Consider the following 15,270-nt stretch of genomic DNA (forward strand, 5'->3'; position numbering starts at 1 on the left):
TTCACGTTTCGACTGGCCTGCAGTGCAGGCGTTTTCTTCGGGTGCGCGAATGTTTTTTGTTGCTATCAGTCTTTTCTTCCCGGCGATGCAGGCTAAGTTACGACTTGTAACTCCCTCTTTCGATGCACGCATAATAATATTTTTTTCATTTTAGACATTGAAGAATGTGCAACAGGTACTGACAACTGCAACCTAAACGCCAACTGTACCAACACCAAAGGATCATTCTACTGCACTTGTCATACGGGATACTCTGGAGATGGAGTCACGTGTGTTGGTACGTAGGGCAATTCAGTTTTGTACATTGACATCATGAGATTCTAGGTGATGAGAAATTAAAATTGTAATGAATTTGGTTACGATGAATTTACTACTTTATGGTGTAGACTAGGTGCCTATTGGATTTTGTTGTTTATTATGCTGTATTTATAGACATAGAGGAATGTGCAACAGATGTTGACAACTGCCACGCTGATGCCAACTGTACCAACACCAAAGGATCGTTCTACTGCACGTGTCATACGGGATACTCTGGAGATGGATTCACGTGTGTTGGTGAGTTTAATTCATGAGATTACTGATGTAACTAGCGGGCTGCCTTACTGGAACATTTCGTAGGGTAGAGGTCCATAAGTGAGTCGCGAGATTCTGAGAATTGATAATGCTATGTCACTTAGAATATGTTTGATTGAATTGTTCTTCCCCGGTCAAATATAGGTCATCAGGGCTGTGTCCTTCTTCATAAAACGCTCATTAGGGAGGTTCACGTCTTAGTCGAGTGATAGACTTTAATGAAATGAACCAAATAGTGTGATACACGTGCAAAACTGTTGTTGTCGTTGTTGTTATTGTTGTTTTTCACGCTGTAGTTGTTGTCCGTGGTCGTAATTGGGGTGCAGGGGCCTAAATCAGTTAGAGTCCCAGCCACTGGTGATATTTCAATTCCATGTTTGTTTTTCCGCATTTGTTGCCCGTTTAGCCCCCTATAAGTTGTGCAGAAGACACTTTTAGCTTCTTAATAATCAGTTGACAAATCTGCCCATTTTAAACGCATGAAAGCTGGAAGCCATTTATTATTATAAGATAATTTTTCCTTCAGATGTCGACGAGTGTTTGCCTAAACAGCTGTCTACTGAACATAAGCATCTTGCGCACAACTGTCACACTGACGCTAGTTGCTCAAACACTAATGGGTCTTATTATTGCACCTGTCATACCGGATACTCTGGCAATGGAGTCACGTGTGTTGGTAGGTATTTGGCGCTATTTTACATCTTCTCATTACGAATTATCCGTTTAAGGAATAGTGTAATATAAAAAGCTCAATAAATTAAAGAAATTGCATGAATGTGTTGTATGGTAAACTTAAGAGTTGAAAGGACCCTTTCCATGATTTGTGTTTTTCAAAAAAAGATACCACCAGTTGGCGAAATTCTACTACGCTGCTGCTGAAATAGCGCCTTAAAATTAACAACCTTTCAAAGTTTGAGTTTAATCTGCCTGAAAAGAGCGACCAGGCAGTGTGAGAGCCTGGTATGATGAAAGGCTTGTTTAAAATCCTTTTGTCAAATAACCAAAAGTGTGAAGACGTCTTCCAGCTAGCTGGGGAAATTGAACAAAGTTTTATTGATGTTATTATTTTCCTTTGTTTGTTTGTTTTTTACAGATATTGACGAATGCGCCCCCTCTGGTTTATCGATGGCGCACCAGCACCTGGCAAACATTTGTCATAAGGACGCGAACTGCACCAACACCAAAGGATCTTACAACTGCGGCTGTCAGGAGGGGTATGCGGGAAATGGAAACAATTGTGAAGGTAGGTTATGATTTTATTTTCTTTTTTGGGGGGAGGGCGGGGGATGTTCATAACGCATGACCCAAAAATTTACAAGGATAGTAACATGACATCAACGGCAAGCTTTTATTTCAAATACTTGTTGCACTGACCTAATTTTCTTCCTTGCGTTTTACCAAGATGTCGATGAGTGCTCTTCAGGAACACACAACTGTCATGCCGACGCCAACTGCACCAACACCAAAGGATCGTTCTACTGCACGTGTCATACGGGATACTCCGGAAATGGAATAACGTGTGTTGGTAAGTCTTCAGACTACCGTTTATTAAGTAAAAACAGTCTCGTAATACCACAAAACGTAAGTAGTGGATACTCAAATACCGTAAAAAAACCCGCGAGTGAGAATCTGAATTTTCCTAATTTAGCCTAAACAGGTTTCTAGATAAATGGTAATGAGCGCAAATTTAGGCTATTTAGGTTTTTAACTACAATGATGGACGAAAGTCTTGGGACACCTTTGCATTTCTGGGGCGTTTTTCAATTCACACAGGTCCAACCCCTCCCCTCACCCCACAAACAATGTTGGACGCGTTTTTCCAGAATTTTTTCCGAGTTTCAACTTTGTATAGAGTGGGGGGAGGGAGAACTGCAAGAAAAATTCGAAAAGGATGCACTGTTTTAAGAGGGAACCTAGAAAAGACAGAAAAATATGAATATTGCAGTACTGTTCCAAGGACTTTTGTCCAGGATTGTAGTTTCTTATTTTCTGAAGGAAAAATACATTGTAGCTAAGAGTAGTTTAAAAAATTAGTATTTATGTTACAGGTCAAAACTAAATTCAGGTTATTTTTTTTTAAACTAGGTTAATTCTCAATTTCTATTGTCTCCTAGCCCTAATTCATGTATAGTTAGGGCTAAAGACCCGTAGGAGACCAAGGAAATTGATAGTCAACTTAAGTTAACACATTTTGATTTGAATTTAATTTTGACTTGTAACATTTATGTAAAAATGACTTTAAGAACAACAACTGAAGCACTGACCACATGAATTTTGAAGTCCTCGTTTAGAACATAACATACATGTATTGTAAGGCCTTATATTATTTTCCCAAGTGTACAGAAATCTTTTACAGATTTTATAAAATGGGAACCTTTTTCAAATTTTAGGCTGAACAGGTTCTTGTACAGAGGAGCCTAACTAGCAAACTTAAGCACAGTTTTATAAAAACCCAGTTTCTTACTCGCCGGTTTTTACTGTATTGTATCGAACCAAGTACCGAGTAGTTTTAGCTTTTTTTCTTGATAAAAGAAGCTAAATGAACACGACCCTTGTAAATACAATTGCAGATATAGGCGAGTGTGATTCGGAAACCCTAGCCCCTGATCACAGCAGTTATGCCCACAATTGCCATAACGATGCCAACTGTACCAACACCAAAGGATCATTTTACTGCACTTGTCATACGGGATACTCTGGAGATGGAGTTATCTGTAAAGGTAAAGCCCAAAGTAGAAAAACTGAGACACAAGGCAAGGTTATTTCAGTGAAATAGTACCTCTTGGATCCTTCCACCTTGTCAATGCTCGCTTTCTTGTATTAACGCCTGTTTAACTTATCTTTACTCATCTCTTTTCTTTTGTAACCAAAAAAAAAGTTAGTCTGATTCTCGTAATTGTAGGTAGTGTTCTTTGCCTTCCGCAAAAAAAACTTATTTTGTAAGTTCCATATTGTCTTTATTGTGTTGAAGGTTTTTACAAACTGCAAAAACAGTAATATAAATAGAGCTATTTCCTTTTTCCTTGAGATGTGGATGAGTGTTTCCCTGATCGAATACCAGAAGGATACAATTATCTTGCTCACAACTGCCACACTGATGCCAACTGTACCAACACCAAAGGATCATTCTATTGTACGTGTCTTAGTGGCTATTCCGGTGATGGAGTCACGTGTTTGGGTGAGTTGAACACTATGCATTGGTGTGGCTGAGTTATGGTCATTCTTCTTGCCATTCACATCATTTCATTCCTTTAATCTTAATAAAAAATGTAGACGGTAATAAATTTATTTCTAACTCCTAACTCCTGATCCATTGTTACTAAAGTAATATTAGCTAAAATGAATACGCGCTAATACTTCAGGTAACATGAAGGTGTTCACGATGAAGTATTGACTAGAACTAATCTGTAACTTTCACTTTTGCCGTGTAAATAAGTTTAATATCATCTTAAACATCATTTTTTTCTTTTTTTAAATATTCTGTTTTCGAATTTACACAAAATGATAAGAAATAGTTCAATGAAATAACCATACCATGTTTCCAGACATAGAGGAATGTGCCACACATTCTGACAACTGTCACGCCGATGCCAATTGTACTAACACCAAAGGATCATTCTACTGCAAATGTCTCTATGGTTACTACGGGAATGGAGTAACGTGTAATGGTATGTTTATACTTCATGTCATTAGTATGTGTAATCAAGTGGTTAAGAGTGACATTATTAACACCGTAAGTGAAATTAATCGGCCCGTCCCTAATTTTACAAGTATTCCATTTTGATTACCTATCAATTTAATGGGTGACAAATTACACTCACGATCGCGGGATAATTATTTCCTTAATACTTATCCAGTGAAAAAAAGGAGCCAAAACCTTTTAAACCAAGCATGCGTATATTTTCTAGATGTAAACGAGTGCATAATGTCAGATGATGATCATCATCTTGCTCACAACTGTCATGCCGATGCCAACTGCACTAATACCAAAGGATCCTTCTACTGCAACTGTCACACGGGATATTCGGGTGATGGAGTCACGTGTTCCGGTAACTACGGTTTTCTAGTTGTTTACGTAATTTTATTTATTTTTCATGTTTTATGATGTACCTACTTTATTGTTAAGCGCTGTGAACTAGAAGTGTCCTTAATTATTTATCCCTCCCTTTATCATTTTAAATTATCTCTATTTATTAATTACTTTTATTACCCTTAGTATATATTGTCGTAATCCAACCTCGCAATATTAATCATGAGACCTTTGCCGCTCTGATTTAAAGGAATAACCCCCTTGATACTTTCTCTCTAGATGTGAATGAGTGTATTCCTGATCAAATACCTGCACAGTACCGCCATCTTGCCCACAACTGCCACGGCGACGCCAACTGTACCAACACAAACGGGTCATTCCAATGCACATGTCTTACTGGTTATTCAGGAGATGGTGTCACGTGTATTGGTAAGTTTTAGAAAGCCTAATGGCGTTAAATTTATTCTTATAAAATAGAGACGATTCCTATACACGTAACTTTAAACAATGATCTTATGACGAGGTTCTCAATGGGGTTAACCGTCGTCCGTCAAAAAAGGTTATATTTTACCATCAACCGTCATAAGTGCAGATTAATATTAACCGTAAAAAGTCTTAAGGTATCTCAAATTTCGCTATTTCGGCTGATCTTCACCGACTTCGGGATCCTGAAGAATCTCTAAACTGGAAAACTCAATTCCCATGTTGTCAAGTCAATTGATTTAATACCTTTTTGATTTAGTACTTGAGAGTGGCTGTTCTAACGATTTTCGTAAGTGTAAGTGTCGTTTATCCAAAGAAATTGCGGCTTTCAGGCGCGGATCTAGGATAAATACTGACCGTTTTCCAAAACGAGCGTCGAAGGCGTAAGCTTATAAGGGGGTCCGAGGCATGCACCCCGGTGAATTTTTTTTTTTTTTTTTTTTTTTTTCACTCCCTAAAGTCACCTGAGTCATTCAGTCAGGATATTGGCCAGATTTTAACTTGGAAAGTTTTTTTTTCATGAAAAATTTATTTATTTATGAAAACTCTGACCGATTTTCGTAAAACGGTGGAAGCCGGTGTGGATCCGCGCCTGGCTTTTATGATTCCGAGTTGAATTTCGGTTAGATCTTTGTTTTTTATTTCTGATTGATTTCTACTTGGCTTTCGAGTTTGAATTTGGGACTTGATTTTGAAGGAACTTTGACTAGGCAGGTTTCTACGATGCAGACATTTGATTGGTTAATTACTATTGTAGTTTTGAAATTATATTTTACCTGAGAGCTTGAGCTTACGCTTCCCTTTTATCTCCTACCTTCCCGCATGCACCCATAACGCGATATACACACGCTAAGCACGAACCAGACACGGAAGTCATGGACTCATATGCCAGTATGACATTCGTTTGATTCCCTTCTCAGATGTTAACGAATGCGATCTTTCCGGGCTATCATCTGGGTACCAACACTTGGCTCACGATTGTCATGATGATGCTAACTGTACCGACACTAAGGGATCTTACTACTGCACATGCTTGGAGGGCTACTCTGGTGAAGGCACTTACTGCCAAGGTAGTTAATATACCTTTCCTTTAACCTTACTTACGTCAAAAGATCATGATGTTTTCTTCTCGTTGTGTCTGGATTTAACATTTCTTCCATTTCCTATAACATTTTGTAAAAAAGAAAGCAAAAACTGGAAGAACGAAGATTTCTGCACAGCCCCAACAATTAATATGATGCCTGTGGAAATATTATACGTCAAATAGCTGGTATGAATAGAGTCAAATTTTAATTGAAGAGAAGATCGTCACAGTGCAAGACGCAACTTATGCATTTGAGTAAGAAAGCTTTATAAATTCCAGCTTGCCGGTGCATCGCGCGAACCAACTGAGCTAGCAAACAAACTGGGAGCTGATAATCTAAGTGACTTTTTGTAACACACCCGGGCAATTGATGGGGATGAAATGATGACTGAATATATGTATTTCATACAGTGAATCGCGAAATGAAGAAGTAAATGCAGGGAAAATAATCACAGTGAAAGACGCAACTTATGCAGTTGAGTAAAGAAAGAGTAAAGAAAGAGCTCAACTATGTAGGTTTATAAAACACGTGGTTGTGCGGATATCTATTAGCAAAATAGCATATTTGTTACGTCATGTCACTTACCCCTTTTACACCTGAGAGGGCCAAATTCTACCGATAAGTCTAGAAAAGTCCATCTTGATAGATGTATGGCGGAGAAAAATATTATTATAAGTAGATGCAGTATGATCGTTCAGGTGAGTGTGATCCTGAAGAATAAAAGTGAGCTGCTTTTGGCTCTGAAGACTACTAATGTTATTGTTGATGTTAATGTTCATGTTCATGTTCATGTTCATGTTCATGTTCATGTTCATGTTAATATTAATATTGATATTAATGTTAATATTAATGTTAATGTTATTGTTAATGTTGCATGTCGATGTCGATGTTGATGTTGATGTTGATGTTGATGTTGATGTTGATGTTAATGTTAATGTGATTTAGAGTCCTCACAGACAATAACATCGACGCTTTACTGAAAGATGATCAGTAACACAAGAGTTAATTGACCAGCTATAACCAGGGTTCCATCAACTGACGACATACAACACAGTTTGACTTTACTAGTATGACGACTGCATAGGTTGCTTAAACGTCAGCCACTGCAAACATCAGTCCTATTCGTGACTACAATCAGCGGGCGGATCATATTCCACCTACTCTTGACTTCACTCTTGCGTACAAGCCATTCACTTTAACAGAAATCAACTTAAGATTACTTTTTTGTGCCCTGTCCACCATTTTAGATATTGACGAGTGTTCTGCTGGAACACACAACTGCCATCCAGACGCTAGCTGCACCAACACAGACGGATCGTTCTACTGCACTTGTCTTACAGGGTATTCCGGAAATGGAGTCACGTGTGTCGGTAAGAACAAGAATTACAACTCTGCACGTCCAAGAAAACAAATGACAGTCGCTGCGATTTTCTGGTGCAAAACAAGACAGTTGTTTTCTTTATGCAAATCCAGTTGCTTTCAAATTAAAATTCCAGATCGAAAACTTTTGGGCAAATTTTCGTCGCTTATGGGTGATTCTTAATGTGTCTTCTTCTTAACCTTTTTTTCGTTGTTCTCTCATTTTTCCGTTCTAGACATCAATGAGTGCCGTGCAGACGGTTTAGCAATCGAACACCACCATAACTATTCCCACAACTGCCACGTTGATGCCAACTGTACTAACACCAAAGGATCTTACTACTGCGCATGTCATAAGGGATACTCTGGAGATGGAGTCACGTGTCTAGGTACGATCAGGTCACTACTTCACCATTCTTTTCTTGGTGGTACACTATTAAGTACGACTTTCCAATTGTTTGTAGATATAGACGAGTGTTTCCCTGATCAGATATCTGATGAATACCATCATCTTGCTCACAACTGTCACGCTGATGCCAACTGTACCAACACTAAAGGGTCATTCTCTTGCACGTGTCTCAATGGGTATTCCGGTAATGGAGTAAGCTGTGTTGGTGAGTGGATAATCATTAGAGAATTTTAGAGGTGAAATATCCACGCAGCTACCTAACACATCTCATGCAACTAACTCCTGATCCAATCTAATATGAATCTAATCATGCATGCGCATCTTATGCTTACTTCCAAATGTACTAACTTGGATGAAATACTACTTGTGTCTCAAAATTAATTAATAATCTAATATTTAATCTGTTCCTAAATAATATTTTAGTGGAAAACTCATGTTGTCCTTCAATTCTTGTTATTATAGTAGATGCGATTTGAAATTTTTAAGTTTGTGTTCCACTAAATACCTTTATTGCCCGAAAGATATCCAGGAATGTGCCACAAATACAGACAACTGTCATGGTGACGCCAACTGCACTAACACTAAAGGATCATTTTACTGCACCTGTCACCATGGTTACACAGGAGATGGAGTTACCTGTAACGGTGAGTAAATCCGTAGTAACAAATCTAGAAGCTTTTTCCTCAAATTTGTTATTGACAAATTCTTTTTTAATAACTGTTTTTGCAGACGTGAACGAGTGCCTCCCAGAAGAGCTATCTGACGAATATGACTATCTTGCTCATAATTGTCATACTGATGCGAACTGCACCAATACGAAAGGATCATTTTACTGTACTTGTCTTACTGGTTACTCTGGAGATGGAGTTACATGCGTTGGTAACAAAGCTACGTCTTGTTTTTTTTCACCCGGTAAGGTGAATGACTTTCACCAGCAAATCGTCACTTAGCCTATCTCGTTATCATTTTTCTTTCAGATATCAATGAATGTTTTCCTAAACAGATATCTGATAAATATCGTCACCTCGCCCACAACTGTCACGCTGATGCCAGCTGTTCAAACACTAATGGATCACATTATTGCTCCTGTCATATGGGATACTCTGGAGATGGAGTCACGTGCGTCGGTAATGATATCTTAATTCTCTTTCACTTAAGTCAAATCTTCGTATTTAGAGTTAGCTTTGATTTCAGTTATCGTTTTGTTTTAATTTACTCTGACACCTAGACATCAACGAATGCGACGCCTCTGGATTATCACCGCAGCATCTGCACCTGGCGAACATTTGTCATAAGGACGCAAACTGCACCAACACCAAAGGATCTTACAAATGTGGCTGTCAGGAGGGCTTTTATGGAAGCGGACAAGAATGTCGGGGTACCCCTTTTCTATGATAAGTATGGAATTTCAGTTTTAGCCATTACTTAAGAATATTACTTAACATGGACAACAATTAACTTTTAGACGTGGACGAGTGTTTTTCTGGAACGCACAACTGTGATGCTGATGCCAACTGTACTAATACCAAAGGATCGTTCTATTGCACATGTCATACGGGATACCGTGGAGATGGAGTCACTTGTGAAGGTAGCAATGATTCACACAATACTGAAACCGTTTACGTTCAGTTATTTTACTCTGAGAGTGCGTACTTTACTCCTACTTGTTTAGATATTACCGAGTGTCACCTAGAAGGACTGGCCAGTAATCACAGCCATTACTCTCATAACTGTCACACTGATGCTAACTGCACCAACACCAAAGGATCTTTCTACTGCACTTGTCATACAGGGTACTCGGGAGATGGAGTCATTTGCACTGGTAAGAAAAGCCTCCATATTTTTGAAAAAGTATGCAATACACATTACCTAAGGAAACTTAAGGGTTTCGAAGACATCCTTGAAGATGACATGCTGATGCATCATATGTCATAATATGGTTATATTCTCTATTGAGGTAAAATGATTTATATTTCTACAATTCAGATATAAATGAATGCTTTCCGGATCTGTTGTCATCAAAATATTCTAATCTGAGTCACAACTGCCATGACGATGCTAACTGTTCCAATACCAAGGGCTCATACTACTGCACATGTCTCACTGGGTATTCAGGAAATGGTTTGTCTTGTTTAGGTATGTCAGTCTTTCAAAACCAGTAAAGGAAAATTCCTTATCCTTAACAAATTCCTCTTCTGTTTAAAGCAATTAGTTTGAAATTTCTAACAAATTAATATTAATATGGTTCTCCTAACGGTTCCAGCCATTCCTACGGTTTGCTTATTATTCTAGACACTGAAGAGTGTCAAACAGGTATTGACAACTGTCACGTTGATGCGAATTGTACGAATACCAAAGGGTCATTCTTCTGCACCTGCCATACAGGATTCTCCGGGGATGGCGTGCTTTGTTCAGGTAGGCTTACGTCGTTTAATTATGGATTAAAACATATCAAAGCAATTCCTCGGACGGTACTTTTTAAGAAGTGGATGGATCAAACTAACGAAGGGGTAAATAACACAACTATGGGAAACAGTACATTAATAGAAGGTACAGCTTACCGGAAGCTCACCATTAGCAGGTGCTTGATAAACACACGCAACATGCCAACCCATTGAGACATCTGTTTATTTGTTTCAGATATTAACGAGTGTGATGTGGGAACTCACAGCTGCCATGCTGATTCCAAATGTTCAAACACAAATGGTTCTTTCTACTGTACCTGTTTGACTGGTTACTCAGGAGATGGAGTTGGCTGTGTTGGTAAATATTATAATATCCATGTGTAATAAGACAGTTGAAAAGCAATTAACAGAATGTCGACTTTTTTCAGATATTGATGAATGTTTTCCTGGTGACCTGTCTAATGAATACATACACCTCGCTCATAATTGTCATGACGACGCCAACTGTTCTAACACCAAAGGCTCTTTCTCCTGCGCCTGTCGTTTAGGATACTCTGGAAACGGTGTCATTTGTGAGGGTAAGATAGGCTTAACGCAGGCAGTAACAATTATTTTTAGTACCTACATGACGTTAACTTATCCAACAACAGATAGCTAGAGCACATGCAGAAGATAACTTCTGCAAAACAGAAGTGTGTTTCTACCTTTTACAATGATTTTCCACTTTACTGTACAACTTTTATTTCCCGGCTCACTCAAGTCCTTTTCTCTCTTTTTCCTAGACATAAACGAGTGTTTTCCAGGTGGATTGCTTTCCGAGCACGAGCGCTTGGCACACATTTGCCACAATGACGCAAACTGTACAAATACCAAAGGTTCCTACTACTGTGACTGTTTAGCAGGATATTCAGGAGATGGAATCACTTGCCAAGGTAGCTCCACGTTTTTTCCTCTTCTAGTGGTTTGTATTGATTGAATTTGATTTTTTCCCATTTCTTATTCAAAAAGAAAAAATTTTGGCCAAGGGTGTTATTTTGAGGAATTGTCGCAATGAAAAAGGGGCGCATTCCATATCTATTTTGTTTCCTTGCTTGTTAATATGAACCTTGGTACGGCAATTTTCTTTCCAGATATAGATGAATGCTCTCCTGGTGAGATTTCAAACGATTATATTCATCTTGCTCACAACTGTGACACTGATGCAAACTGCACGAATACTAAAGGCTCTTTCTTCTGCACGTGTAAAACTGGATTCTCTGGTGATGGAGTCACCTGCGTTGGTGCGTTTTTAAGATAAATTCAGACATGTTTCGATCTCCATCTATCCTGTCAACCTTAATAATGCTATAATTAATCCTTCTTCAGATATCAACGAGTGCCGACCGAACGCTTTGGCCTCAATACACAACCCCTACAGACATAACTGTCACAATGACGCTAATTGCACAAACACCAACGGCTCTTTCTTCTGTACATGTCATATGGGATACTCTGGAGATGGAGTTGTTTGTCAAGGTATTGATGCACAATAACTTTATTTGCAACCCTTATATCTTCCTTCTCTGACTTAATGTCCAAATCACTGATCGGTAATTTTTTTTCTTTTCGATTAACTAGACGTGAACGAATGTAACATAAGTGAGATTTCAGACGAATACAAACATCTTTCGCATAACTGCCACTTAGACGCCGACTGCACCAACACTAAAGGATCATTTTACTGCAAGTGCCTTGAGGGGTATACAGGAGATGGAGTAGAGTGCGTCGGTAAGCACAGTGATAATATTCCCGACAAATGGTCGTATTTAAACGTACGAAAACAACTTTGACAATACAATGGGGAGGAGAATTGGAGAATTGTACACTTGAGTTATTATTAGAAAAAAAAAATGATGGATTGATGTCTTAGTCAACTTGAAAAGTAAAGTGTCTGGGATTCAAGCGATCTAGAAAGCAGGCCAGTCTTTAGTTTGTGATATATCCCACGGTGTTGAAAAAAAAACATGAACTGTAGAATTTACGTACATGTATCCATATCTATTTTATCATTCAGAGTAACTATCAGTTGGGGAGCCCTCCTAGTGCTAATCATTGCTTAACTTGTTCGTTATTACTGTCATTATTCTAATTTTAAAGACATCGAAGAGTGTCAGGTTGATGCAGATAACTGCCATGTTGACGCCAACTGCACCAACACTAAAGGATCGTTCTACTGCACGTGTCATACGGGATACTCTGGAGATGGAGTCAAGTGTGTCGGTAAAGGATTTTAAAATGACAATAAAAATGTTTTAAATGGCTTTTGTACTTATTGTGACGTAAAGACTAAAAGGAAGTTGATGATTTCAAAATGCATGATTTAACTCCCTTTTCGTTTTTTCCTTTTTTAGATGTAAACGAATGCGGCTTGGATTCTTTATCTGAGAACCATACAACTTATGTAAATAACTGTCATAACGATGCGAACTGTACGAACACCAAAGGATCATTCTATTGCACGTGTCTAAATGGCTATTCAGGCAATGGAGTCTCTTGTGTTGGTAAGCCGGCATCTTAAAAAAATCTTACATTTCGATTCGCCTTTGCAACCACGTTGTTTCCGTTTATTCTTCATTTAGACGTAAACGAATGCGAACCTGGTGGCATCAATGACTTCTACCGACATTTGGCCCATAACTGCCACAATGACTCTATCTGCACCAACATAAAAGGCTCTTTTTACTGTACATGCCTCTCGGGATACACAGGAGATGGAGTCTTCTGTACCGGTAAGTTTTAGAGGTCTTAACTTCTTTAGACAAATAATTGCTTTCCCTAACATGTGATTTATCAACCTATATTTTTAGATATCGATGAATGTGGCACAAATGTCGACAACTGTCACTCTGATTCTAACTGCACCAACACCAAAGGATCATTCTTCTGCACGTGTCATACGGGATACTCTGGAGACGGCGTGACTTGCGAGGGTATTCTTAACAATTTAATTATGAACATAAAATATTCAATATTGTATTGACGTTAGCTAAGCCATTAACTGGCCTTTTAAAAAGAAATACAGTATAATCATCCTACATTTAAAGTTCCGAATCTTAGGCTGAATAGGAACTGAAATTTGAGGAGAAAACTATTTCTTCTGTGTTACTATATTCTTATTTCTTGACATTTCGTTTGACATTGAACAGACTATGGCTAGTTATAAAATTAATGGAGGTGCATTTACTCAGTTACTGCCAGGGAAGATTGGTTATAATTAATGATATAGAGAATATTACATGGCCGCGCGGGGATACGAATTTTATCTTCGAGTACTGAAAGATACTTTCAGCACGAAAAGATAAAATTCGTCTCCCCAAGCGGCCATATAATGTTCTGTTTATCTTATAGATACTGATGAAATTCCTACATAAAACACAACTTTTTTTTTCGGCAAATCTTTCTGAATGTTCTTCAAGCTCGGAAAAAGTATCGATGTGAAAATTTGGCAACTCATCGAGAAAGTCACCGGTTACTGTACCGTCTTTGCACCCCGAAGCCATTTTGTGAATGAAATTTCAAAAGAACCGGCCGCACGCCTGAGCGGGAAGCTCTCTTGTAATTGGCAAATCATGTTTTTTTTTTAAAATTTATTATTTAAGCTAAATTTACATCACACAAAACGTATACATATTACAACTTGACGAAACAAACATAAAAATAGCTGAGGTTACATTTATGCTTGAATTCGCTTAGCTACTTACAATAAAAGGAAAGGACGCGAACGGTGGACGGTGGATGGCTCAACTTTGCAGGACACATGGCTAAGTCAAAGCGATTAGCTAGAGGGTAACAAGTGCAAGCAACAAATTTAAATAAGAAAAAAATTCCATTTGTTTGAAAAGACGGTGAAAGAATTACAGCGGAGTGCTTCTTGTTTTTCCATCTCAATGACGGAATTTAGTTTGCCCTTAAAAAGAGTCATGGAGGGAGACTTACCTGCAAGTTTGCTCTAGTATATATGTTGTCTCCCAATAAGAAGAACGAGATCAATGGCGGTAGAGGGTGCAAATTTAGAGAGTCCCGTCAGATGCAAATCGGTTAGTGCAGTACTCTTGAGGCCCTTTTGAATCAAAAATTGTTTAACATCGTTCCAAAAAGCAATTGTTGCCGAACATCGCCGAAATAGATGAGATATAGACTCTACTTCCCTTTGGCAAAAAGAGCATTTGTCCGATTGCTTTAAATTAATTTTCTTTAAAAAATCATTGGTAGCAATCCTCCGATGTTCTTAATTTTGTAGAAGCCGTACAGTGGAAAGCGATTGTGTATACATCTTTCCAATCAATATCACTTGCATTTTCGACTTGAAGGTCACTGAGCCACTTCTCTTGGCTTTTAATGGGTGTAGAGATTCTTTTTCTCAGTAGCGACTTATAAATAAGGCAAATAACGGCTTGGAAACTAAAATTTGATAGCATTTTGTTTTGAATAAGGGTATGGGCATGATTTTCAGTGGAACATGCCTAGCGAGCGTAAAAAACGCATCCAGTCTGAGGATTAATGAGAGAGGGAAAATTTTATATATTTAGGCATGACAAAATTTAAGGGAACATTGGTACTTAGAAATAACATCTCATAGGCATGGAAAAAATGGGTTCATGCCCTCGCAGCCCAAAATTGACCAAGCTAAACTTAGGTCCCAGATCTCTCGCCGGGTTGATAATTCATTCCCAGTTTTTGCTTCTCTGGTTTGGCATGCCGGGCATGCCGATGGTGAAGCCATTTGGTTTGGCATGCCCGGCATGCCAGGCAAGAAATTGACATGCCCAGCGAGACTGATTTTGATGTTCGCTTCAGCATCGTATTCTGAGAATCACATATAATCGCCAAATATATCTTAGGGAGCTTGAAGTTACAGGTTTCATGCCTGGCAATAAATGCATAACA

The 15,270-nt window shown here is 38.4% G+C and overlaps 1 protein-coding gene across 1 annotated transcript in view; it reads left to right on the forward strand.

Annotated features, from left to right (window-relative positions):
• LOC140948897 (uncharacterized) overlaps window positions 1–15,270 on the forward strand; it is a 138,429-nt gene that overhangs the window by 81,112 nt on the left and 42,047 nt on the right. The window contains exons 47-78 of the mRNA XM_073398162.1: window positions 155–277; window positions 433–555; window positions 1,100–1,249; window positions 1,667–1,816; window positions 1,976–2,098; window positions 3,144–3,293; window positions 3,602–3,751; window positions 4,119–4,241; window positions 4,482–4,622; window positions 4,883–5,032; window positions 6,007–6,156; window positions 7,419–7,541; window positions 7,767–7,919; window positions 7,995–8,144; window positions 8,461–8,583; window positions 8,669–8,818; window positions 8,917–9,066; window positions 9,168–9,317; window positions 9,405–9,527; window positions 9,612–9,761; window positions 9,926–10,075; window positions 10,232–10,354; window positions 10,580–10,702; window positions 10,773–10,922; window positions 11,127–11,276; window positions 11,475–11,624; window positions 11,710–11,859; window positions 11,962–12,111; window positions 12,481–12,603; window positions 12,735–12,884; window positions 12,963–13,112; window positions 13,191–13,313. Of these exons, the coding sequence (XP_073254263.1) occupies window positions 155–277; window positions 433–555; window positions 1,100–1,249; window positions 1,667–1,816; window positions 1,976–2,098; window positions 3,144–3,293; window positions 3,602–3,751; window positions 4,119–4,241; window positions 4,482–4,622; window positions 4,883–5,032; window positions 6,007–6,156; window positions 7,419–7,541; window positions 7,767–7,919; window positions 7,995–8,144; window positions 8,461–8,583; window positions 8,669–8,818; window positions 8,917–9,066; window positions 9,168–9,317; window positions 9,405–9,527; window positions 9,612–9,761; window positions 9,926–10,075; window positions 10,232–10,354; window positions 10,580–10,702; window positions 10,773–10,922; window positions 11,127–11,276; window positions 11,475–11,624; window positions 11,710–11,859; window positions 11,962–12,111; window positions 12,481–12,603; window positions 12,735–12,884; window positions 12,963–13,112; window positions 13,191–13,313 (4,497 nt within the window). The remainder of the gene's footprint in view (window positions 1–154; window positions 278–432; window positions 556–1,099; window positions 1,250–1,666; window positions 1,817–1,975; window positions 2,099–3,143; window positions 3,294–3,601; window positions 3,752–4,118; window positions 4,242–4,481; window positions 4,623–4,882; window positions 5,033–6,006; window positions 6,157–7,418; window positions 7,542–7,766; window positions 7,920–7,994; window positions 8,145–8,460; window positions 8,584–8,668; window positions 8,819–8,916; window positions 9,067–9,167; window positions 9,318–9,404; window positions 9,528–9,611; window positions 9,762–9,925; window positions 10,076–10,231; window positions 10,355–10,579; window positions 10,703–10,772; window positions 10,923–11,126; window positions 11,277–11,474; window positions 11,625–11,709; window positions 11,860–11,961; window positions 12,112–12,480; window positions 12,604–12,734; window positions 12,885–12,962; window positions 13,113–13,190; window positions 13,314–15,270) is intronic.

Source organism: Porites lutea, chromosome 9, assembly GCF_958299795.1.
Source record: "Porites lutea chromosome 9, jaPorLute2.1, whole genome shotgun sequence".
NCBI classification, from domain to species: domain Eukaryota; kingdom Metazoa; phylum Cnidaria; class Anthozoa; order Scleractinia; family Poritidae; genus Porites; species Porites lutea.